Below are 23554 nucleotides of genomic sequence, written 5' to 3'. Positions count from 1 at the left end.
AGGTTCCTCTTGTTTATGCCACCCTGTTGTTTGTACCTAATAAATTCAGTCCCTGATGTCTAAAAATAAAGCCTGTCATCACTGAACCAAGGTGCTGCCAACCACAGGAGACCTTGTGTAAATTCAGGCCCACAGATGCTCCTGCCTCCCCCTGCAGCACCCAGGTCTGAACCTTGGCCATCCATCCAGGAGGTGCAACTCCCCCTCACCTCCTCTGTGCACCTGCCCAGGTTTCTGAACTCAAGGCTGCCCCCTGGGCCCCATCTCATGCCATGCAGGTGCATTTTTTTACACCTGTGTCTTGTCCTTCCCACTTAGCAGTGATGCCCTTGAAGGCAGGTCCCTGGCTTCAAGCCCACTGGGAGCTTAGCACCAGGCCCCTGCAAACACTCCTGGTTGACAAATCTCTAAGAAATCGCTCCTGAAAGACCCTCTCCAACCTTCAGAGGTTTCCGTGGCTGTAAGCAACTTCATACAGCACAGGTGGTGCATCCCACGCCAGACTCAGGCAAACCCAGCATTCTGACTGAGCCTTCCCTTCTGTCCCAGCCGGCTCTCCAGGCATGGACATCGCAGACTCTGCACCCAAGACCAACACAGCACCAGGCACACATGGCTGTGGCAGGGGGTGTCCCTCAGTGGCCCAGCCCCCCTTCCACTTCTCGGAAGTAGACATCTCTCCCTCTTCCCTCTGAGATGATCAGTCGGCCACCGCAGGTCAGGGGTGATGGGAATGCCAGTGCCCCTAAGGCCTGTAGGAGGTCCCTCCCACAAAATCTTGCCTCTGGGCATGTCAGGTGATTAGGTGGGGTTCTATGCAGAGACCCTGTCCTCCACCCTCCTTGGGTTCCTCCCCCATAATGAACCTATGTCTCAGTTCCACCTGTCAAGAAAGGATTTAATATGAGCTTTTCACAACTTCACTTTTAAGTTGAGTTATATTTCATTTTGTCAAACACTGCGTACCCCAAGTCAACTGCTCAGCTGCTTCTTGAAGGTGGGATTGGGGTGAGCTGCTCCTTGTGGTGTCAGGGTGCCTGGAGCAGGGACAAGCCCATACCTAACCCCACTCCACAAGCCCCCAGCCCTGCTCCATGGGCCCATATTATCTGGCAAACCCCTACATGACCTCCTGCAGGTGGGGAAGGCAGACCCGAGAGGACAGCTGGGTGTGGGAGGTGAGGCAGATGAGGAGAGAAAGGGGGGAGAACACTTCCTGGCCCCCTGGAGACCCTATCAGGAGTGATGTGGTGAAGGGGACCAGAGGGGAAAGGCAGCAGACAAGCACCCAAAAAGATGGTAAAGGGGAGAGGAAAAAGGACTCTTCACTGGAACATTCCAGAACCAGACACCTGCTGACCAAATAGCAGAGAGCTCTCAGTGACAAACCTCTTATTTCCCATCCAAGAGCTTCAAGCACTTCCTGAAAGCCTGTCTCTGGTGCTTGAGTCCCCAAATCCAAGTTCACCATTGCTGCTGAAGAGTGAGGGGAATCTCCTTTTAGGAGACCCCAGAATAACTGGCAGGAGCTAGAGACAGTGCCCCTGAGGAGCAGGGCCTAGACCAAAAGCTAGGGGGTCAGGGAGCATAACATGGGGTCCCAGGCAGGGAGGCAGAAGAGACAGAGGCACCCCCTAGAAGGCCACCTCCTGCAGTTGGGCAAGGTAGCAGTGCCGTATGGGGAGGAGGGCAGACAAGTGGCACCTCCGTGGGACTCAGTTTCCTCATCTGCAAATGGCACGGAGATGTTAGAAGGACCCTCAGAGGCCGTCGAGGCTCCTTCTGGGTTTTATGGGAGGAAGCTGAGACCCGAGAAGGAAGAGTTTGCCACCAAGTTTGCGGCAGAACAAAAACGAGACTCCAGGTCTCCCATCACCCCCCACCCCCGGGGCTCTTATTATGGCCTCCTTCTTAAGAAACAATTGGACATACAAGCACATCTTGTCACGTGAAAGAACCATCCTGGGCAGCCGTCCCTCCACACCATGGGGCAGCCACGCCCTACAGCCTAAGAAAGATCTAGAACCAAAGCCACTGACCAGCTTCTCTCGGGACAGAATAGAGGAGCTGGGTGAATCTGCCAGGAGACCGAAGCTGAACATGATTAAGTGGACTGAAGCTGAACATGAGCAAGTAGGCCCAGGGCAACCCATGACTGCAGCGGCTCTGAAACCAGGCATGGCCCCTCCAGGAGCCTGCAGGGGCTCCCTCCGCTTTCCAGACAGGCATAGTCTGAGGCTGGACTCGGGATGGGGACACATGTTTTTTTCAGCCTCTAATCCCTCAGGCTCCTGCAGGCAGGGATGAGGTATCAGTGAGAACAGCTGGACCACCATAGGGTGTGGTGGAGGGCCAGGGGGTCACCAGGGCAGCTCTCAAAGAGCAGCAGCTGCCTCCCTTCCCTCCCAGCCATGCAACCCACCCACAGGCCTCTCAGGACCTCACGGCAAGCAGCAGGGAGAAAGGTGGCAGGCTCTGGCGGGGTCCCAGGACTGTTGGTTGGCTGGGGGGATGGACAGGTCTCTGACAGCTCCCCCACAGGCTGCCCCTCCCAGGCCTTCTGCAGATCTGGAGCAGAAGTGATATCCAAAGCACCCACCAGCATCAAAATGCCGAGTCCCATTGTTTGTGGGGCTACAATGTCGGTAGCTGAACCCTCAGTGCAGTCATTTGAGAGCCGTGTAATATTCCACTGTAAGGATGGATCCCAAGGCACCTCTCCATTCCCCTCAGTGAACATCTGGGCGGCTTCCAGTTATGTGTTAATATATAGAACGCAGCCACTAAAAAGAAATCTCATCAATCGATGAGTTTGGGGGAGTGGGAGCTTCCCTGTGGGCAGGGAGTTAGGGAGGGCTTTCCAGGGGACAGATGCCCCCTCCCCTCTCCCACCTCTCTGCACTCTCCATGTCACCACCCCTCAGGAGCCACTGTGGGCCGGCCCAGGAACCCAGGCAGACAAGACATAGGACACCCCCAGACAGAGCGCAGAGCTGGTTCCCTACCTGCTGTGGGGGAGCTCGCCCTCGGGAGAAGGAACAGCTGCTGTCCAGCGGTTCGCTGCAGTCCGCTGTCCACTGCAGAGCAGAAAGGAGCGATCAGTGATGGCAGGACAGCCAGGCCCATGCTCACTCTGCCAGGCTGCAGGAGTTGTGCCCTGGCCTTCCCCATTAGCATGACTGTGGAATCCTATTTGGCCATTTCAATGCAAATCTTTCTCAACCACCAGACCCAATTTGGCATCATCAAGCTCCACATCAAGATGAAGCTTTGGTGTCTGCTTGGGGGAGGCAAACTCACTTCCCTTCACCTGAGCCCAGCACAGTGACAAAGACTGGCTATATCCCAAAGTCAGCCAGATATGACAAAACTTATTCTGAGTTTGGTACAACCAGCACCATGTTTGACTGCCTGACCTGGCTTCAGCCACACTAACCCTCTATTACATCAAGGGTGTGGCCGGAGATGGCAGTGAGGCAGGTATGTATTGGTCTTCCTAGAAGCCTAGCTCCAAAAGATGATGGGTTTGGCACCAGGAAAGAGCCCAACCTGGCTATTAGAAGCATGGCTCAGACAAGCCCTGCCACTCACATCCCCTGAGAACTCAGAGGGCTGCTGTGTCCCAAAGTGTGGTCTGACAACCATCTGCATGAGAGTCCCCAGAGTCTGCAACATGGAGGTCCCTGAGCCCCAGCCTTTACCCACTGAATTAGACTCTGTAAGGCCAGGGCCAGAGGATCAGCATTTTGACGAGCTCCCCAAGGGATGCATTGGGAGTCTGGGAGCCACAGAAATCCATGTGATCTCTCAGGCTTCATTCTGTCATCTATAAAATGAGGAGAGCCATGCTGGGTGACTGGCTGGGAGGCTGGGATGAAAGACCTTTGTGAGCTATAAAAACACTGTATAGATACAATGCAGTAGCAGTCATATAGCCCTTTCTGTCAAATGCTATCCAGGTATATGATAGTGTTTTTACTATTGTATTAAACATTAGGTAGCCTCTGGAGCTGAAGTTGTTGAATATTGACTTTAACCTACACCCTGCATGATACATAAAGAGCAGAGGAGGGCCAGGCAGCTCACGCCTGTAATCCAGCACTTTGGGAGGCCAAGACAGGAGATCACTTGAACCCAGGAGTTTGAGACCAGCCTGGGCAACATAGAGACACCTTGTCCCTACTAAAACAAAAACAAAAACTAGCCAGCTATGGTGGCATGCACCTGCTGTCCTAGCTACTTGGGAGGCTGAGGCTGGAGGATTGCTTAAGCCCAGGAATTTAAGGTTGCAGTGAGCTGTGATCATGCCAATGCACAATGCTCTTGGGTGACAGAGTGAGCCTCAAAAAAAAAGAAAAAGAAAAAAAAAAAAGAGCAGAGGGAAGCCCAGTCTCTGTATGTTTGATGACATGGTCAGAGCTGTGAGTGTGTGCCAGTGCAGTCCTAGCATTCTAAAACCTTGGCTGGACATGCCCTCCTGAGCATGGCTCAAGGGTATGACCTTTGTCCAGGATGGATGTTATTCTTACAATGTTGTTGACATAGGCTGGGTAGAAGTGTACCCTAGAGCAGCACTATCCAACTGAAACAAAATGAGAGCCACACGTAGAAACCACAGGCAGAATTTTAAATTTTGTAGTAGCCAAATTTTTAAAAGAAACAGGTAAAATTAAATGAAATAATATATTGTATTTAATCTAATACATCAAAATATTATCACTTTAACAGGTAATCAATAGAAAAGCTGTTAATGAGATATTTTACATTCTTCTTTCCATTCCGTGTTAGAAATCCACTTAGAGCACACCTCAGTTTGGATGAGTCACATTTCAAGAGCCACGCGTGGCCTGTGGCTACCATAAGGGTCAGTGCAGCCCTAGAGAAGTGGCAACGGTGTCAGAGGCGCTCCTTGCCCATCCCCACTATACTGCAGAGGGGCTGACCCCTGCGGACCACAATTCCCAGGCTCCCACGTCAGCTGGCTTCTGGCTGGGCTTGGCCAATGGGAGACAGGAAGAGGGCATTTCTCCCATCTCTCTATGCCTCAGGCAGCATTACCAGCAGTGCCTAGGTCTCCTTCCTGGCTCCAACCTCACCAGACAGGCTTCTATGCATGACCGGGAACCCTGGACTCTGGCAACACCTTCTTTCTTTGAGCCTCAGGTCAAGAGTTGGTACTAGCTACCTGAGGTTGCCATTTTCTGGGCTGTGGAGCTTCTCAGGTAGGAGTAATCAATTCTTTGTATTAAATTCCCTCTGCTTGGATCATTGCAGTCTCAAAGTATTTCCCCCAAGATATTTATTAATTATGGCTGGCAGTGGGGAGAGAAAAATGAGAAACCATCAGATGCCACTTTAGCCAAGTGATCAAGGTTAATATCACCAGTAACAAAACATATCTGCATCATGGACTCCCCAGTGTGGTGCATCGAGATGGGCACATCACTTCTGGGGTATTCTTGACAAAATGCACCCACTCGACATAATCATGAGAAAACATCACACCACCCAAATTAATGAGCTTTCTACAGAAGCATTGACCAGAACTCTTCAAAAGTGTCAAGGTTGTAAAAGAAAAGAGAAGACAAAATTTCAGATTGGAAGGGAAAGAGGAGATGTGGCAATTACATGCAAATTTGGATCCTGGAACACGAAAATGACGTTCGTGGAACAACTGGTGAAATCTGAATAAAGCCTCTAGTTAAGAGCATTGTACCAATGTTAATTTCCTGCTTCTGATAATGGTTCTATAGTTACGTAAGGTGTTCATATTACGGCAAGGTGAGTGACAAGTGTTTGGGAACACCCTGTTCCATTCTGCACCTTGGCTATAAGTCTAAAATAATTCCAAAACAAAAACTAATATGTATGTATTCATACATACGTAAAATACATGCATACATAACTATAAGTATATATGTACATTTATTTATTTATTTATTGAGATGGAGGCTCATTCTGTCACCCAGGCTGGAGTGCAGTGGCGCAATCTTGGTTCCCTGCAACCTCCACCTCCCAGGTTCAAGCGATTCTCTTGCCTCAGCCTCCTGAGTAGCTGGGATTACAGGTGCCCGCCACCACGCCCAACTAATTGTATTTTTAGTAGAGATGGGGTTTCACCATGTTGGCCAGGCTGGTTTCAAACTCCTGACCTCAGGTGATCCACCCACCTTGGCCTCCCACAGTGCTGGGATTACAGGCATGAGCCACCATGTCCAGTCCACATTTTTAGAATAATGTATACAGATACACATAAACATATGTATATGTATATACATATGTATGTATAATGTTTAAAGTACTGTAACTATAATCCCTCTGCTTTATATATTGGAGTAGTTTCTGCTTCCCTGGTTGGAGCCCGGCTGACAGGTGGGAGACATCCAAGGCACACAGTGCCCACTGGCTGGAGGGAACATGAGGCCATGCTTGCACTCCTCATCCCATCCTAGGTGACCTCTCAGAAAAAGCCTTCCCCCCTTCCAGGCATCCTGAACATTTTAACCCCAGCTGCGTAGTGCTGGTGTGATATTCCACAGCACGGTGACTCACGGGGGACACACCTTCTCCAGGGTCAGCACGGGCCTTGGCAGGATGGGGCCTCCTGATGGGCACGCACAGAGCAGACCCTGAGGCTTCGTGCACATCCGTATGCAACCCCACCCTCCTTGGTGAGCTTTCCAAGCTCCAACGAGACTGCTCTGCCTTGTCCAAGGCCATCCATAACTGTACATTTGCAAACCAAAAGTCACTTCCTGAGTGCCTTCTGTGTGGGTCCCTCAACAAAGAGTGTCCCCACGCAGGAGAGGTCAGATGACATGTCAAATAACAGCAATGAGAGGGGGGTGGGGACGGCACGGCTGAGATGAAGAAGAGTGTGCTCTCGGCAGGCGCTGTAAGGGAGGAAAAGCAGGCAACCCAGGGTTCCCAGAGAAGAGCAAGGTGCCCAAGAGGGGCAACAGGCTCAGCAGAACATGGCCAGCTTAGGGCAGATGGCGGCTGTCAGGCTAAAGAACTCAGAGACACTTCCTCCATATGCAGGGGTTGAAGGCTTCTGTTAGGGGAGGCTGAACTGGCCCAGGGGGGAAGTGGGGAAGGAGGGTCCCACATTGGGGTTCATTAGCAGTGGTGGTAGAGATGGAAATGAAGCAGTGGATCTCAGAGTGTGGAATAGATGAGCAGCAAGCAAAGTGGATGATCTGTGCACAAGAAAGCCAGCAAGATGGTGGAGTACACAGAGCCTCATTCCAGAGACCCAGCAAAGCCGGAGGCGGGCACAACCCCCAGCAGGAGGAGGGACTGTGGCCCTGCGTGTGACTGTGTAAATGGGGAGGAGTGAAGTGTGAATGATCACACTTAGCACAGAAAGCTCTACCCACTGGGCTTGTGGGGCTCCATCTCAAACCCCAGCCCAGCAGTAGCCCCAGGGGCAACCTGTCCAGGGCTACTGCCTGAATCCCCTCCATCAGAGACACACTTCTTCCCTGGCCCTAAAGGCCCTCTGGTAGCCCTCCCTTCCCTATTCTGAAGTTCCTCCCCATCCCTGCTGGGATTCTGCTCTCAACACCAGCTTCTTGTGGCACAGGCACCACCACCTCCTGCCTCCCGTTGGCCTTCTCTGAGACACCGCCTAGAAAATCTCCAGAAATGGACCTCCCCAGAACCTGTCCTGATATATAGGAGATGAGTCAAGAATGAAGAAGGGTCCACCTCTCCAGACCCGCTCCTCAGTCCGGGCCAGGGCTTGAAATCCCACACATTTCCCTTTCAAGGCAAACAGGCTTACAGCTTTGAGCCTCCTGAACCTTTAAGTTCTCTTGGGGGTAAAGGTGGTGTCTTACTTGAAAAGGTCATCAAACAGAAAGGTGGGAAACATGGGAAGTTTGTTAGATATGGGAACGATGAGCATCAAATTCACAAGAGAGGTTTAAAGGCCTCAACCACAGCTATTAAAATTTGTGTCTTAATTTAAAAACCTGGAACAAACATGACACAGGGTTAAGACTTAATAAACATGAGAGTACAGATGTTTGTTCTCCACTCAAAATAGATGTGTATTTTATTATTCTCTGTTATCAGTCCATCTTAAGTATTTCACAATAAAAAACAATGAAAATAAGCTATTTGTCTTTACATCCCAGGATGAAGAGTGTTTTATTGTTTGTTTGTCTTGTTTTTGAGACGGAGTCTCACTCTGGCCCAAGCTGGAGTGCAGTGGCACAATCTTGGCTCACTGCAACCTTTGCCTCTGGGGCTCAAGCAATTCTCCTGCCTCAGCCTCCCAAGTAGCTGGGACTACAGGCGTTCACCACCATACCCGGTTAATTTTTTTGTATTTTTAGTAGAGACAGGGTTTCACCATGTTGCCCTGGATGGTCTCAAACTCCTGAGCTCAGGTGATCCACCTGTCTTGGCCTCCCAAGTGCTAGGATTACAGGTGGGAGCCACCACACCCGGCCAGTGTTTTATGAGCAGAGATTGGGAAAGATTGGGGAGACCCCAGGGTACTGAGCATTGGAGGACGAGGAGAGAGAAGCAAGAAGCTCAGAGTGTGGGAGGCTGGAGGTGCTAAAGCTAGACCAGGCCCCCATTTCAGTGGTGCCTAAAACTCCTCCAAGAGACCAGCCCTACCAGATATCAAAGTATCTCATAAAGCTAGAGCCAGGGCTGGGTGCGGTGGCTCATGCCTGTAATCCCAGCACTTTGGGAGGCTGAGGAGGGTGGATCACGAGGTCAGGAGATCGAGACCATCCTGGCTAACATGGTGAAACCCCGTCTCTACTAAAAAATACAAAAAAATTAGCCGGGCGTGGTTGCAGGCACCTGTAGTCCCAGCTACTCGGGAGGCTGAGGCAGGAGAATGGCATGAACCCGTGAGGCAGAGCTTGCAGTAAGCAGAGATCGTGCCACCGCACTCCAGCCTGGGCAACAGAGCGAGACTCCGACTCAAAATAAATAAATAAATTAAAAAAAAAAAAAAAGCTAGAGACAAACAAGCTGTTGAACCAGTACAGGAATAAAAGAGCAGATCAACTGATAAAACTGCACCCACAAGCAAATTAATGTACAAATGGGAACCTCATATAGGTAAGGATTGTGTTTTGAATTGAGGGAGAGACTCATCAATAAATACATGGTATTGAGACAACCACCCAGCCATTGAAAAATTGACCTTAGATATCTGCCTTGCACTATTCTTGGAAAACACATTCCAAGGTGATTAAAATCTGAGATGCAAATTTTAAACTACATCAAAATTTCAAACTTCTAAGCGACAAAAGAAATCATGAACAAATAAAGACAAGTGAGAAGCTACTTGCAACATGCACAGTCGCCCCCCCCGCCCCCCATCCTTGAGGGATCCATTCCAAGATTCCCTAGTGGATGCCTGAAACCGTGGGTGGAAAAAGCCCTACATCTGTTTGTGATCCTGTAACAGAGATGTCTGCTCAGTGACTCTGGGCTGCGCAGTGACGCGCAGGTAGAGGATACAGCCTGGAAACGCTGGACAAAGGGATGATTCATGTCCCGGGAGAGACAGCATGAGATTTCATCATACTGCTTGGAATGCCATACAATTTAAAATGTATAAATTGTTTATTTCTGGAATTTTTCATTTGACATTTTTGGACTGCAGTTGACTGTGGGTAACTAAAACCATGGAAAGCAAAACAGTGGATAAGGGGAGCCTGCTGTGTAGCAAAGAATTAATCACCGGACTATATAAAGACTTCTCTTAAATCTAGGCACTGTTCTAAGTCCATTGCACTTACTAACATTTACTCTTCATGGCTACTGAGGCACTCTTACCTTCTCTAATTAGCAAACATGGAGACTGAAGCACAGTGTGGTTAAGTAACTCACCCAGGAATACACAGCCAAAAAGTGGCAGAATGAGCAAAGGACAGAAATAGGGATCATTCAAAGAGCCAGGAAAAATGACTGATATTAAACACAATATGTCATCTTGGATTAGACAAAGATCACAGCCAATTTTTTTTTTTTTTTGCTCTAAACAATATTACTGGGAAAATTGCTGAAAGAGCTGTAGGTTTAATCACAGCATTCTATCAATGTTCATTTCCTGTACTGTATCATGTCCTTGTTCTGAGGAAATACACACTGAAGTGTCAAGGGATACAGGGGCATCATGTCTGGAACTAACTCTCAAATGATTTAGAAAGAAGTTTTACATACAATTATATGTATAAATTATATATATCATAAGATATATTTAGAGAGAGCGTGTGGGTACAAATGTAGTAAGATGTTAATCGGATATGCAAGAATTGTTTGCACTATTATTGTAATTTCTATGTATATTTGAAATTATTTCAAAATGCATAGTTATTTTAAAGGTCATCTTACCCAGGGCTTCTTAACCGAGGGTGGTGTCAGACACCCAGGGGGGATTTTGGGGGTCCACAGGCCAGGTCTTCCCCAGTGTCTGAATGCATAGGTGGTGGTGGAATGTGACCTCTGTGTGTAAAACCTGCGCCAGGTGGGGGCTGCACAATGCAACCAGGGCTCTCACCAATGCCTTCATTTCCCTGAAGGGGGACTTGAGGCTGAAGGGAAATGGCTTCCTCCCAGTCTCACAGACCCCAGTCAGAATCCTGCCTGCCTGAAGACCCAACTTCTCAAAGACAGGAGTGTGCATGACATCTTCCTTTATCCTGGGCACATGGGCTTACTGACATGGGGAGGAGAACCAAGACCCTGATGTGGGACCCAAGGCTGGCTGGCAGCTCATTCTCTATCCAGTGATATTCTAGAAAAGACCTGTGCTAAGAGGGACAGGATGCTGCTGATGGCTGAGATTTGAGAGAGAGACAGAGAGAGGCTTTTGCTCCCATCTTTTCAGGAACAAACAACTTTCCTGTTGTAGAGAATGCTTGCGTGATTAGGAGCTTGAGTTCTTGAAGCAGAGAGTCCTGAGTTCAGATCTCAGCTCTGCCACTTACTCTATGACCTTGGGCAAATCGCTTCATCCCCAGGACGAAGTTTCCCCCATCTGTAATAATAATAGGTCTACCAATAGCAGAGAGGGTAAGTGGATGGCACGTGGAGACAGGCTGCCTGTTTCAAACCCCAGTCTTGCCATGTACTTGCTGTGTGGCCTCGGGAAGCTTAAGTCAACCTCTCTGTGCTTCAATTTCCTCCCTTGTAAGATGGTAATAATAACAACATCTTCAAGACTAAATGAGTTAACATGTGAGAAACAATGCAAACAGTCTCCTTTGTTACTTCCTCATCTCCCCAACTTCTTAAGTCAAGGCTCAATCTTTGATCCTCTCCTGTAAACTTCCTCACCCCCTGCGCTTAAAGCAGCACCCAGCTCATTATCCTCCTCTGAACACCACCAATGTGCGTCAAACTGGTGGACCAACATCTCCTATAAGGTGACTAATACTATCTTAAACCTTTCATGCCCAAACGGGACTCTTGACCTTTGCCCCCCAGAGCTGCTCTTCCAGGGTCTTGCATAGCTCATTTCTGCAAAGTCTATCCTATTTGCTCAGGCTAAAATCTTCAGGGTCAATCACAGTGTCAGCACTTTCCAAGCATACCTAGACTCTGAAGGCATCTCATCACCTCCAGTGACCACACGGCCCCAGTCTCCATTGCCTCTCCCCTGCAGCAAGGAGACGGCTTCCCGGTCTCTGCTTCCTCTCTTGCTGACCCCCTACCGTAGCCTATTCTCTACATAGCATTCAGAGGGATCCCATTTGACTGTGTGGTATGCCCCACACCAGAGCTTTGCCCTGGCCATTCCCTCTGCCTGGATACCCTTTCCCAGGTGGCCTCACTCTCACCTCCTTCAAATCCTCACTCCCTCCCTCCCTCCCTCCCTTCCTTCCTCCCCACCCTCCCCCCCACTCTGTCTTCTTTCTTTTTCTTTCTTTCTGTTTTTTGTTTGTTTGTTTGTTTGTTTTGAGACAGGGTCTCACTCTCTTGCCCAGGCTGGAGTGAAGTGGTGTGATCTCAGCTCACTGCAACCTCTGGGTCCCGGGCTCAGGTGATCCTCCCACCTCAGCCTCCCCAGTAGCTGGGACCACAGGCATGCACCATCATGCCCAGCTAATTTTTGTATTTATAGTAGAGACTGAGTTTCACCATGTTGCCCAGGCTGGCCTCGAACTCCTGGGCTCAAGTGATCCACCTGTCTCAGATTTCTAAAGTGCTGGGATTACAGGCATGAGCCACCGTGCCCAAATCCTTACTCCTAAGTGAGCCTTCCCCACTCACTTCCTGCCTCCCTCATGCATTCATCACCTTCTAACATCCCATTTCCTTCTCCCTCTATTGTCTGTCTTTCCCTGTGAGAAACTGAGACAGAGATCATGGTTGTTCTGTTCTTGACTTTGCCCCCTGAGCCTACAAGAGAACCTGAATGAATAAATGTTAGCTTTCATTCTATTATATTTTACCACCTAGCAGAAAAAGAGCAAATTTAAATAGTTACACTTTATGCTAAAAACCACCACCAAACAATGTCTAGGAGATCATTAAAACCTACAGATCATGAAACTTACATGTATGCTAGAAGTACAACTTTGTAAAAGATGTTTAAAAAAATGATGCACAAAAATTATATTAGTTGCCATAAAATGATTTTTTTTCCATTTTTCACTTGCCTCTGTTTTTCCAATTGTTACTTTGAGAAAATAAAATTTTATCCTATTAAAAAATAATTGGTGGCCAGGCACAGTGGCTCACGCCTGTAATCCCAACACTTTGGGAGGCCGAGCGGGGTGGATCACCTGAGGTCAGGAGTTCAAGACAAGTCTGGCCAAAATGGTGAAACCCTGTCTTTACTAAAAATACAAAAAATTAGCCAGGCATGGTGGCGGGCACCTGTCATCACAGCTACTCGGGAGGCTGAGGCAGGAGAATCGCTTGAACCCGGGAGGCAGAGGTTGCAGTGAGTTAAGATCACACCATTGCACTCCAGCCTCGGCAACAAGAGCAAAACTTTGTCTCAAAAAAAAAAAAAACAAAAAAAAAACGGCCAGGTGCGGTGGCTCATGACTGTAATCCCAGCACTTTGGGAGGCCAAGGCGAGTGGATCACAAGTCAGGCATTCGACACCAGCCTGGCCAACATAGTGAAACTCCGTCTCTACTAAAAATACAAAAAATTAGCCAGGCATGGTGGCACACGCCTGTAATCCCAGCTATTTGGGAGGCTGAGGCAGGAGAATCGCTTGAACCTGGGAGGCAGAAGTTGCAGTGAGCCGAGAGCACACCATGGCAATCTAGCCCCGGGCGATAGTGCGAGACTTATCTCAAAAAAAAAGAAAAAAGAAAATAAAAAGATTGGTAATTCAATTTCATTAGAAATAAAGACAATGTGGCCAGGCGCGGTGGATCACGCCTGTAATCCCAGCACTTTAAGAGCCCGAGGCAGGTGGATCACCTGGGTCAGGAGTTCAAGACCAACCTGATCAATATGGTGAAACCCCGTCTTTACTAAAAATACAAAAATTAGACAGGTGTGGTGACATGTGCCTGTAGTCCCAGCTACTCGGGAGGCTGAGACAGGAGAGTTGCTTGAACCCGGCGGGGGGAGGTTGCAGTGAGCTGAGATCGCGCCACTACACTACAGCCTTGGTGACAGAGTGCGGCTCCATCTCAAAAAAAAAAAAAAGAAAAAAGAAAGAAAAAGAAATAAGACAATGTGAATTAAAATGACAAGATGTCCCAATACACTGGTGGCAGTATGGATAATGGAAGATCTTTGGAGAGCAATTTAACAACAGCTATTAAAATTAATTTTACTTCTCAGCATCTAACTAAAGAAACACTGTTATTTGTACAGAAGGAGGCATGTTCAACAGTATGTGTTGAAGTATCACGTATTTCCAGGGGAAAATTTAGAAGTAACCTGAGTGCCTACAATTAAGCAAATGGTTAAATAAATCCATGCTATGGACAACTGGGCAGCCCCTAAACAGAACACAGCAGATGTGCAAGCCCAGAAGAATCTCTGGGGCATGTGGGCAGGTGAAAAATGCAAGTTATTGAACAATATATCCACTGGCTATGATATATGATTTGACAATATTGTATTTCTTCAAGTCATACATATGTCAGGAAAGGCATTAAAAGAGGCAAGGAAATGAACTCACTCATCTGATGGGAGGTAGGAGTAAGGGAGCAGAATGAGGTGGTAGCACAGAAGATTTTATTGTTAATATTTGAATTCTTATGTACCATGATAATGTATGCATAAAGGACTTGTATAATTTAAAATAATTTTAGCTCGGGAGAATTTAATTATTAATATCTGAATTCTTGTGCACTACGGGAATGTATGCATAAAGTACTTGTACAATTTAGAATACATTTTTTAAGTAAGGGGAAAATATATAATAAATCCCCCATGCTGAACCACCCCGCAGTCCTCCTATAAACTCACTTCTTCTGTTAAGCCTTTCATGGGTGGTCCACCATTGAGTACTTCCTCCTGTGAGCAAAGACATCAGGAAAAATGAATTTAAGGGCAGAAGGAAATGAAGAGATGGGATTTTAGAAAAAGGGCGAGGGAACAGTGAACAGGGAAGGCAGAATGAAAGGAGAGACGTAAAGAGAAAGAGGAGAAACTTGTTAGGAAAAGCCATTGAGCTGATCTGAACACTCTCACCCTATCCTATTCATTGCCACTGCTGCACCCCTTTGTAAAGATCACTGCATTTTAGATGAAACCCAGGATTTCCAAGTGCCGGAAAGCATCAAAATAGGGCTATAGGAAGTGATCTTCACTCTCACTGGCTCTTAATTTGACCCCTTAACAAGAATTTACTGGAAACTATGCTGTCATTAAATGTATCTTCATAGGGTTCCTACATGTTATCTTTCCAAGAGACTGGATCGGGGCAGCAGGCCATGGAGGGGGAGAAAGGAGACAGCCCTGCTCCCACTGTGGCAATCAGAGTCATGCACAGGCTTATGAATACTTCAGGCCCAGGCCCCTCACCTTTGCCTGCATCTCTAGCAGCGGGGCCTGTACATCAGTATTTCTCACAGCTCCCTAAGTGAGTTCATGCTCGCTCAGAGTTACATACTGCTTCCAAGCTTTCTGGTGATCCACTAGATCAGCCACGAACATCACATGTGCCAAAATTTTCCCCACTTACAACATCCTAATCTCTTCCCCAAAAGATTAGTGGTCAATGAGATTTGGAGACCTAATTTTCTTTCTACAGGAAAGAAATCTATATTAACCACCCAACACCCAATCAGTCATGGCCTGTACGGAGCAGGAAACCAGAAGTAGGTGGGGTGGGGATGGGGCTCCAGGGCCCAGCTCAGCCACCACCCAGCAGTGGGGTTTGGCCATGCTCCATCTCTGTGCCTCAGTTTCCCTCCTTTAGAATAGGGCTAAATCCCTCCTCCTCCCAAGGATAGAGTGACTGTGGGGACTTCCAATCTATTGGACAGCAGGTGCTCCTGAAACATGGGGGAGGGGTACGATGTAAAATACGGGGGAGGGGTATGATGTAAACATGAGGAGAGGTGTGATATAAAATATGGGGGAGGGGTGTGTGTCAAGCATGGGGAGGGGTGTGGTGTCAAGCATGGGGAGGGGTGTGATGTCAAACATGGGGAGGGGTGTGGTGTTAAACATGGCATCCAGAAAATGTTGGCAAACTTAAAACACACATTGTCTTGGTTATTCATCTAAGAGACTGGAAAACTGATCTATCTGTCTATGTTATCTATTTATTATCTATGTATCATCTATCTGTCTGTCTATCCATCCATCCATCCATCCTTCATTTCTTTCTAGTTGTTACTGGGAAGGACGAGAGGAACACAAGTGTACAAACATCATGAGATATTTTCTCCCTGAGTGTCAACTGTCACTTCTCAGATCCTAAAAAATGACCTCACCAGCTGAAGAGCAACATTCCTCTCCACTCCCTCAGGTCTTCTCAAGGTTTCCAAGCTTCTTAACAAATTTCCTCCCCAGAAACATCGAAATACCACACAGGCAGACAGGAACATTCCCTGAGTGTTTGCTGTTTTTTTTTCTTTTTGGCTTCCATTTAAACTAGTCATCAGATTAAAAAAAAAAAAAAACAAGCCAAAGTGCTTTAGCAGAAATATTTCCCATAAAGCTGTGTTAATAGAGAATTTTTGAAAAAAGTATCTTATGTAGACACAGCTAATCCTGGCCTTCCTGAGAGTGGGCCACAGCCATCCCTCTTCCAGAGTCAGTACCCCAGGTGTGTGTGTGACTGTGGGGATCGGGGAGGCAGGGGAGCGGTCGGGGCAGGATTGAAACATCCTCCCTTTCCGGCAGCAGCAGGCAGGCCTGCAGGCCCCAGCATCCTGCCAGGTGTCTGCATTCTTCGAGGGAATTCCAGAGCATGAAGAAAGTTTAGAGAATGCATCCAAATGTCACACCACACAGGTGTTCTCCACACCACACTTCACAGCAGACGTCAGTCTGAAAGCCCCTCCACAGCCTTGCCTTGCCCGCCACACAGATGGGGGCATCCAAGCGTGAATCAGGCCCCACTGATCCCTGGAGCTGGTGCCAGAAGCACAGGGCCCAGACTGAAAGCACTGGGAGGGCACCTCCTTTCAAAACTATGTCCCCGCTGGCTGCTCCGGGCACAGAAATTCTACCATCAGCCACGCATACCTCTGGGGTGAAGCTTTGAGGCTTCCTTGGCTCCTCCAGGTAGAGCAAATTTCAGCTGGAGGAACCTTTGGTAGATGCCCTGCTGCAGGCCTGGATGCCACACAGCTGAAAAGGCAGGCAGCCCACAACAGGGGGTACCCAGCCAGCCCATATGCCCATCCACAGGCGCTGCTCCTGGGGAAGTCAGCTCTAGGGGCTTGCAGGGGACTGCAAAAGTTGGTTCACTTAGTTCTTGCCCTAGACAATCTGAAGAGGTTAATTTCCCTTACAATTTTCCAATCTATCCTAATCCTCCTCCTCCTTCCACTTCAGATCATGGTACTATTAGCTGTGCAATAAGCATAGTTTGTATATTAAAAAAAGGATTATGCAAATAAGTTAATGCACCACCAGACAAGACCCTCCATGCAGTCAGCTGTAGACCACCAGGCCACCCAGCCACCACCTTGCTCCCACATTCCTCAAGGACTTTTCTCCTGTATCACAGCCACCCTTTCCCACATCCTTTTGTCCTTTCTTGGTGATTTCAAGATCCAAGAAGACGGATCTGAGTTTCACGACCCGCTGTCCTCCTGGCCTCTCCCTCTCCCCCACACACTCCCATGCTCACACCCAGCACTCTCCTGACCCATGACTGCATTCCTCCACCTCTGATTTCAAACACCCCACTCCTGGACACACGCCACACCCCCACCATCTTTCTAGCTCAGTCTCTTTGCTACCAGGATTACAATTCTTTGGGTGGCCTCCAATCCACCGACCCTACCACCTGTCAGCCTCTACAACCACCTCAGGTACCCACTCCCGTCCTGGCCTGGCTCAGCATCCAGGTGACTCACCATCATCACTCCTGTGCCTCCCTCACCCCTCTCTCCTCCACTGTATTCCCTGGAGAAACCTCCATCCTGGTTAAAGTCATCTTTGTAACTCTGCCTCTGCACCTTCGTGGCCGCAAGTAGCTGGAGAGAAACCACAGCTGTGCTGCAGGAGCCATTCTAGATGCTCGGCCCCACACCTGCCACTCCCTCCTGTCACTGTGGATGAACCGCTGGGGGCTGGGGATAGGCCAGGGCTCCAGCAACCCCTGACTTGCCCCTGGATTGAACACACAGGTCAATGCTCCTATTTTGACCTTATTTCCCCCAAATACCACCACATGTCTCTCCCCTTTACAGCTAAACTCATCAAAACAGTTGTACTATTCTCCTAGTCTCCAGGCCATCTCCTTCTGTTCCTTGAGCTGGCCACAGGCAGGCTTCTGCCTTCACCGCTCAGTGGAAACTTCCCGGTCACGGCCCCCTGCTCAGCCAGCCATTCTCAGCCCCTCTTACCTGGCCTGGCAGTGGCCCGCAAGGCAGTCTCCCCATCCCACTCCCTCGACTCCCCTCCTGGGCTCCAGCCCTCCGCGCAGCCTGGTTCCCTCCTGCCTCACTGGTCTCTAGGCTCACTTCTCCTCACATTCTTTCTTCCTCATGTGGGGCCACTCCAGGGCTCAGGACTTGTACCTCCTGACGACACAGTCCTCATCATCCCTCTGACTCATCTCCGCAGCTCTCCCTCCCTCATCCTCTGCTCCAGCACCCTGGCCTCCTGGCTGGGCCCGGACTCTTCTTCCAGCCCAGCCCTGGCACAGGCTGGTCCTTCTGCCCAGATGTTCCTATCCGGATATCTCCACTACCCACCCCTCCCTCCCCTCCATGCCAGCTTCCCTGACTACGCTACTTAAAACTGCAAGCCCCTCCTGCTCCTCCTCACTCCCCATTCCATTTTCCACTTTACTTTTCTCCATCACAATGATCATCCATTGTAGAATACACAGTTCATGAGGGCAGGGCTTTTTTGCTTAATCCTAGATACGAGTCCCAGAATAGTGCCTGGCACAGAATAGAAGCTTGTTAAACACTCATGGATTGAATAACAAACAAATTATAAGCTTGCATTACTTGTGATTTTAGAACCTCAAGGACACTAAAGAAAGCATCACATCTATTTTTTTTTCTCCCTCAGGGCTATTTTCTGTCCCCTGCTTCCCAGTGGGGACAGGGCATGGGATTACTGTGGCTTCAGCATTTCCCAGAGTGACTCCTGGTCTGAGTTCCAGCAAAGCCAAAAGTTTGTTCTGGCTTCTAAAAAGCTAGGGGTCCCACCCAAAAAGTGAGCCAGGTGGTTGGACTCAGCCTTTTCCCAAAGCAGGGTGCACCCAGGTAGCTCACCTTCTGATTGTCCCGGGAGTCCCAGGCTTGGAGATGGGATAACACGCACGAGAGGTGGATCCCCAGAACCCTGACTCCAGATAAGACAGGGGACTCTCCTGTACATGCTTGTGCAGGCAGCACTGATTCTCTGCAGCTTTTGTACTTCTTACTGTCTTTGACCTTCCAACATTCCCGAGGCAACAGCATAATTCCCATTTGCCAGATAAGAAAACACAGCCCCACAGACATTGAAGGTTCTGCCCAAGGTCACACTGGCAGCTAGAAGCCAATCTGGAAGCAGCTCTTGAACAAAAATCTGCTGAGGATTTGTGGTGTTAGGCAAAGATATGCTTGATAGGGTCCCTATCCTTAATGCATTCATACTTTATTAGGGAGAAGCCAAGACTTTCAAATCTCAGTTCACAATCTTTCAGATGAGTCCATCTTCCCTCCAAGGTCAGGGATGCCATAGACTGAGGCAGGAGGGGGCAGGACCAACCACGACACTGGTTGGATTGCCTCATATGTCTAAGTATGTCTGACATACACAGCCCTGGGTGAGAATCCCACGAGACTTTGGCTACTAACAATCATTCCTTTGGCTACCAACAACTACTTGTATTTGAAATCACAGAAAATATTCACAAGTTATAGTTCTTTGATGGTATGCATTATGGAGAAGCGAAACCTCCAGATCTCTCCTAGAACATAAGCTTATTGAGGACAGGGAACAGCGTTCAGCACATAGTCAGTACTCAAGAGACGTATGTTCAAAGACTTGTGGGCCTGGCTGGGCCTCAAAGCCTCATTGGATAGGGAGGAGTGGAGGTGGGTTAGAGGGACTGGGTGCACAGCCAGGGCACTTCCTGCCTGGATCCCAAAGCCCACCTGCCAGATTCTGGGTGCTCTGCTGGGTGGGACCATTCATGCCTTGGCAGTCTAGTGTCAGGCAACTGGATGCTGCCCAGAATTAGGGGCCCCTGCATCACCCCCTCTGAATTTCCCAAGCTCCCCCAACCCCGGGCCAGCGCTCACCTGGGAGATGTGGGACTGGGTCCTCTCGCTCTCGCCATCACCCTCCGTCTTGTCAGCCAGCAGCCCCTGCACCTGGTACTCCAGCACGTAGCTGTCGATGAAGCGCTCCAGCTCCTCGATCTCCTGGGAGCGGCTGCTCCCTGCCTCCGAGGAGGCTGATGCTGCAGAGGAGTTTTCCATCCCTCCAGCTCAGGGGCCTGGGCCGGGACTGGTGGGAAAGAGGACAGAGAACTCTGTGAGACGCTGCTGGAGGAGACGACGATGCCCACACCTGGGAAACACCCTCTGCTCCTGGAAGCATCTTCTTATCCATCATGGCGTTCTGTTCTTCCAACAACCCTGAGAAGTCAGTGAGGGGCTGGCTTGCCCTCAGCATAAACTATGTGCTGTAATTCCCACTGTGTAGGGCAGGAGACTGAGGCCGAGGGAATGCAGGCCACTTGTCTGATTGGCCAGCACAGGCACTGTGCAGTGTCAGAGTTAGTGTCTACCTAGGCCTTAATCCCTGGGAAAGGCAGAAGATGAGCTCAGCCTACAGGCCAAGCCTCACTTCCTGACTCAGATTTAACAGAATCTACCACAAAGCAGGATGAAATAAACCACAGAACCAAGATTGAGGGTGCACAATGGGGCCCGAGACACAAACCTCTGAGGGGCTCAGGTCCTCCAAGAAAATGACTACTTAAGAGGAGACTTTTTCTTTTCGGTCACCAGACTGTCCCCTAAATTAGTTGAAGCCTATGGGCCGTAACTTATAAGCAGGATTTTGCAGCCTTGCTCTGGTGCAGCTACTGGAACACACCTATGATGAGTCTGCAGGAACGTGACTGGATTTCACTGGCAGAACGAGAAAGGTTTGCTGCATTGTCTATGCTGATATGGCCTAGCCACAGACACTGCCTGGTCACCTTTACAGGGGCATGACTAACCCATTAGCCCTCCCGCCCTCTCTCTGGGGCAGCGTGGCATAGATGACCAGCTATGGCTGGAGCACTAGCTAAAGTCCACCAACAGAACTGCAATCTCTGGAGCTGATGTGCTCAACCCAGCCCTGCAGGGGCCCAGGTCTGCTGGGACCTCACCGCCACCGCCCTCTCTGCTCCCCACTCCCTTGCTTATCCCCCGAAGCTCCCACCTGACCCACCCGGGAGTGAGGAAAGCTAGAACCTTTCTCACCTCCAGGCCAGGGACCCTCCCCTTCCTCTGATGGGCTCCAGGCTAGATGGGAAGGGGCTTTAAAGCTTGCCTTGTGCCTCTTTTATTATCTGGAGACCTGTGATTTCCATGAAAGATCCTGATCTGCCAGAGAAAACAGAGTCTGCACATGCTTTTAGTATCACAACTAGTAGAAAAGACTTCTACCAAACCACTACCACAAGAAAGCACAGAGAAGACATGAATCCTGCACACACAGGGCTCTGAAGCCATATAGAGCAGCGTGAATGCTGCTGCCAGTAATAAAGGCGAGGTCCTAGCAGGTTTAATGGAGCATTTGAATTTCAAAACTTTGAACCTCAGAACCTTAACCCTGAGAACTTCTTTGGAACACAGTTATTTGCCAATAATCTAGGGTTTGTTGAGTGTTTTCACTGCAGCGAGTCCAAAGCAGGGCAAGGAATAGTGTGCTGGGTTCCAGAAATGCTGCTGAGAGCATGAATGTTGACTCTCCCACACCCTCACTGCCTTCTCCGAGGGTGAGGGAACGGAGAGGAAGAACTGCCCGGGGAAAGGAGAACTGCCCTGCTGCGCACACATCTTCCGCTGCTTTCCCAGCTCATTTTTAGGCTTTTGGCCGCTGCAAGGGGCCCAGCCTCCCTCGGACCCCAGGCCTGCTGCAGGGAGCTCTGAGGTGCTGCAGGGCCTCGCTCTGGGCCCCTGAGCTCAGCAACCTTGGAGCTGTGGGTCTGTTCACCCATCCTAGAGGGAGGAATCAGAGGACTGGAGGTTTCAGGCCAAGGCGGTGCCCTTTTCAGAATGAGGGAACCAGATGTGGAGGCAGGGGTGGCAGCAGGTCCTCAGGGAGTCAGCTGGGATTGGGCTATGCATATCTGGTGGCAAGGGCCACAGGCAGGGGCATGGGAGGTACTGTCCATTGCCTCTTCCTGCACCTGCCACTCAAAGCCTGCAGGACCTTATACCTCCCCACACCACCAGCACCCACCTTACTCCTCCTGCTCCACAGCTGCCCACACCTAAGTCATCCCCTGCTCCAGCCCCTGGCTACTCTGCTCCTCATCCTGGTCACATGCTAGGTATGGTAGACAGAATTCTAAGACAGTCTTGGGTATACACCCTCTCCGTTACTCTCCAGGAGTCTAGATACCCTTGGGAAGGGATTTTGCAGACAAAATTAAATCCCAAATTAGTCGACTTTAAGATAGAGAGACTATTCAGGAGGGCCTGACCCAAGCACTTGAGCCCATTAAATCTGGGACTAGAGCTCAGCACAGCAGAAGAAGCCAGAGATCCAAAGCATGAGAAAGACTCAATGCACTGTTGCTGGCTTGAAGGAAAAGAGACACATGGTAAGGCATGTGGGCAGCCTCTAGTAGTTGAGAGCAATCCCTGGTCAACAACTGGCAAGGAAGTGGGCACCTCATCCTACATCTGCAACGAAGTAAATTCATCCGAGAACCAATGAGCTTGGAAGCAGACTTTTCCCCCAGAGCCTCCAGCCAAGAATTCAACTTGGCTAACAACTTGACTTCAGTCTCATGAGATGCTGTGCCAGACTTCTGACTTACAGAACTGTGAGATAATGAATGCTATTGTTTTATGCTGCTGTTTGTAGTAAACTTTTAGGAAGCAATAGAAAATGAACACAGGATGCTTTTTCCTGCCTCTGTGCTTTTGCTCACACTGAACCTGTCACCTGGAAGCATTTTCTCCTTCCCTCCACCTGCCAAATCTAGAGGTCCTTATATGCACAGAAGCCCAGAGCATTGCCTTGGTTTCATGGCAGGCTACTAAGCAAAAGATTCACCCAGGGTTGGCTATGGGTATGAATACTGCAATTTCTGCTAATAGTAGGAATGACGAGTGTCTGCTGTGCCTTTGTCATGTCCCAGACACGTCAGCACTTGATCTGCCTCCACTCACTTCACCTTCGCAGCAACCCTATGGAATCGGCATAATTATGCTACTTAGAAGAGAAAACGGAGGTTCAGAGAGATTAAGTAACTTGCCCAAGTTCACACAGGAGAGTTCCAGGTCTGCACGACTATGCCTATACCCCAACTGCCTTCTCTCCATCCCCACTCCTGGTGGCCTGCTCAGTCCCTCAGGCCACCTCCAAGTTCCCCAATTCCATACTGACTCGCCAGTGAGCAGTGAATTCTTCAAGTGCTGAGCATGTGCTTATTCCCCAGCTGGGCACAGGTTCCGGAGAGCTGGCCCCATGCAGGCTCCGTGCCTGGCCCCGGGCAGCTGGCCTCCGCTGGATGGGAATAAAACCGCCGATGTCCAGAGAGGGCTGAAAAGGAGCCGCCTGCAGGAGAAGTCAATACACAAGGCCACGCCCATTATTCCTGGAAGACATCAGATCTTATCAAGGGCTCCCTGGCACACCTAACAGGTGCAGTCGGAGAACCGGGTTTTGCAGGAACTCTACACAGAGCCGTTTCCAGGAGGATTGAGTGCCAGGCTCTGCCTGCAGCAGCAGCCTCTGGCCG

The 23554-nt window shown here is 49.4% G+C and overlaps 1 protein-coding gene across 21 annotated transcripts in view; it reads right to left on the bottom strand.

Annotated features, from left to right (window-relative positions):
- CTIF (cap binding complex dependent translation initiation factor) overlaps positions 1–23554 on the bottom strand; it is a 328445-nt gene that overhangs the window by 228222 nt on the left and 76669 nt on the right. For 11 of the 21 annotated variants that reach the window (XR_010151920.1, XR_010151922.1, XR_010151921.1 and 8 more), the window contains exons 2-4: positions 19884–20091; positions 14422–14469; positions 3006–3077 (exon numbers count right to left, since the gene is read on the bottom strand). Coding sequence is in view for 10 of the 21 variants with exons in the window: in XM_063795660.1 (XP_063651730.1) it covers positions 3006–3077; positions 14422–14469; positions 19884–20063 (300 nt within the window). In the remaining 11 variants the exon portion in view is untranslated. The remainder of the gene's footprint in view (positions 1–3005; positions 3078–14421; positions 14470–19883; positions 20092–23554) is intronic. The other 10 variants (XR_010151927.1, XR_010151928.1, XR_010151929.1 and 7 more) reach the window with 2 other exon arrangements.

This window comes from Pan troglodytes, chromosome 17 (assembly GCF_028858775.2).
Source record: "Pan troglodytes isolate AG18354 chromosome 17, NHGRI_mPanTro3-v2.0_pri, whole genome shotgun sequence".
In the NCBI taxonomy this organism is placed as follows: Eukaryota; Metazoa; Chordata; class Mammalia; order Primates; family Hominidae; genus Pan; species Pan troglodytes.
This window is presented reverse-complemented; position numbering and strand designations above follow the sequence as displayed.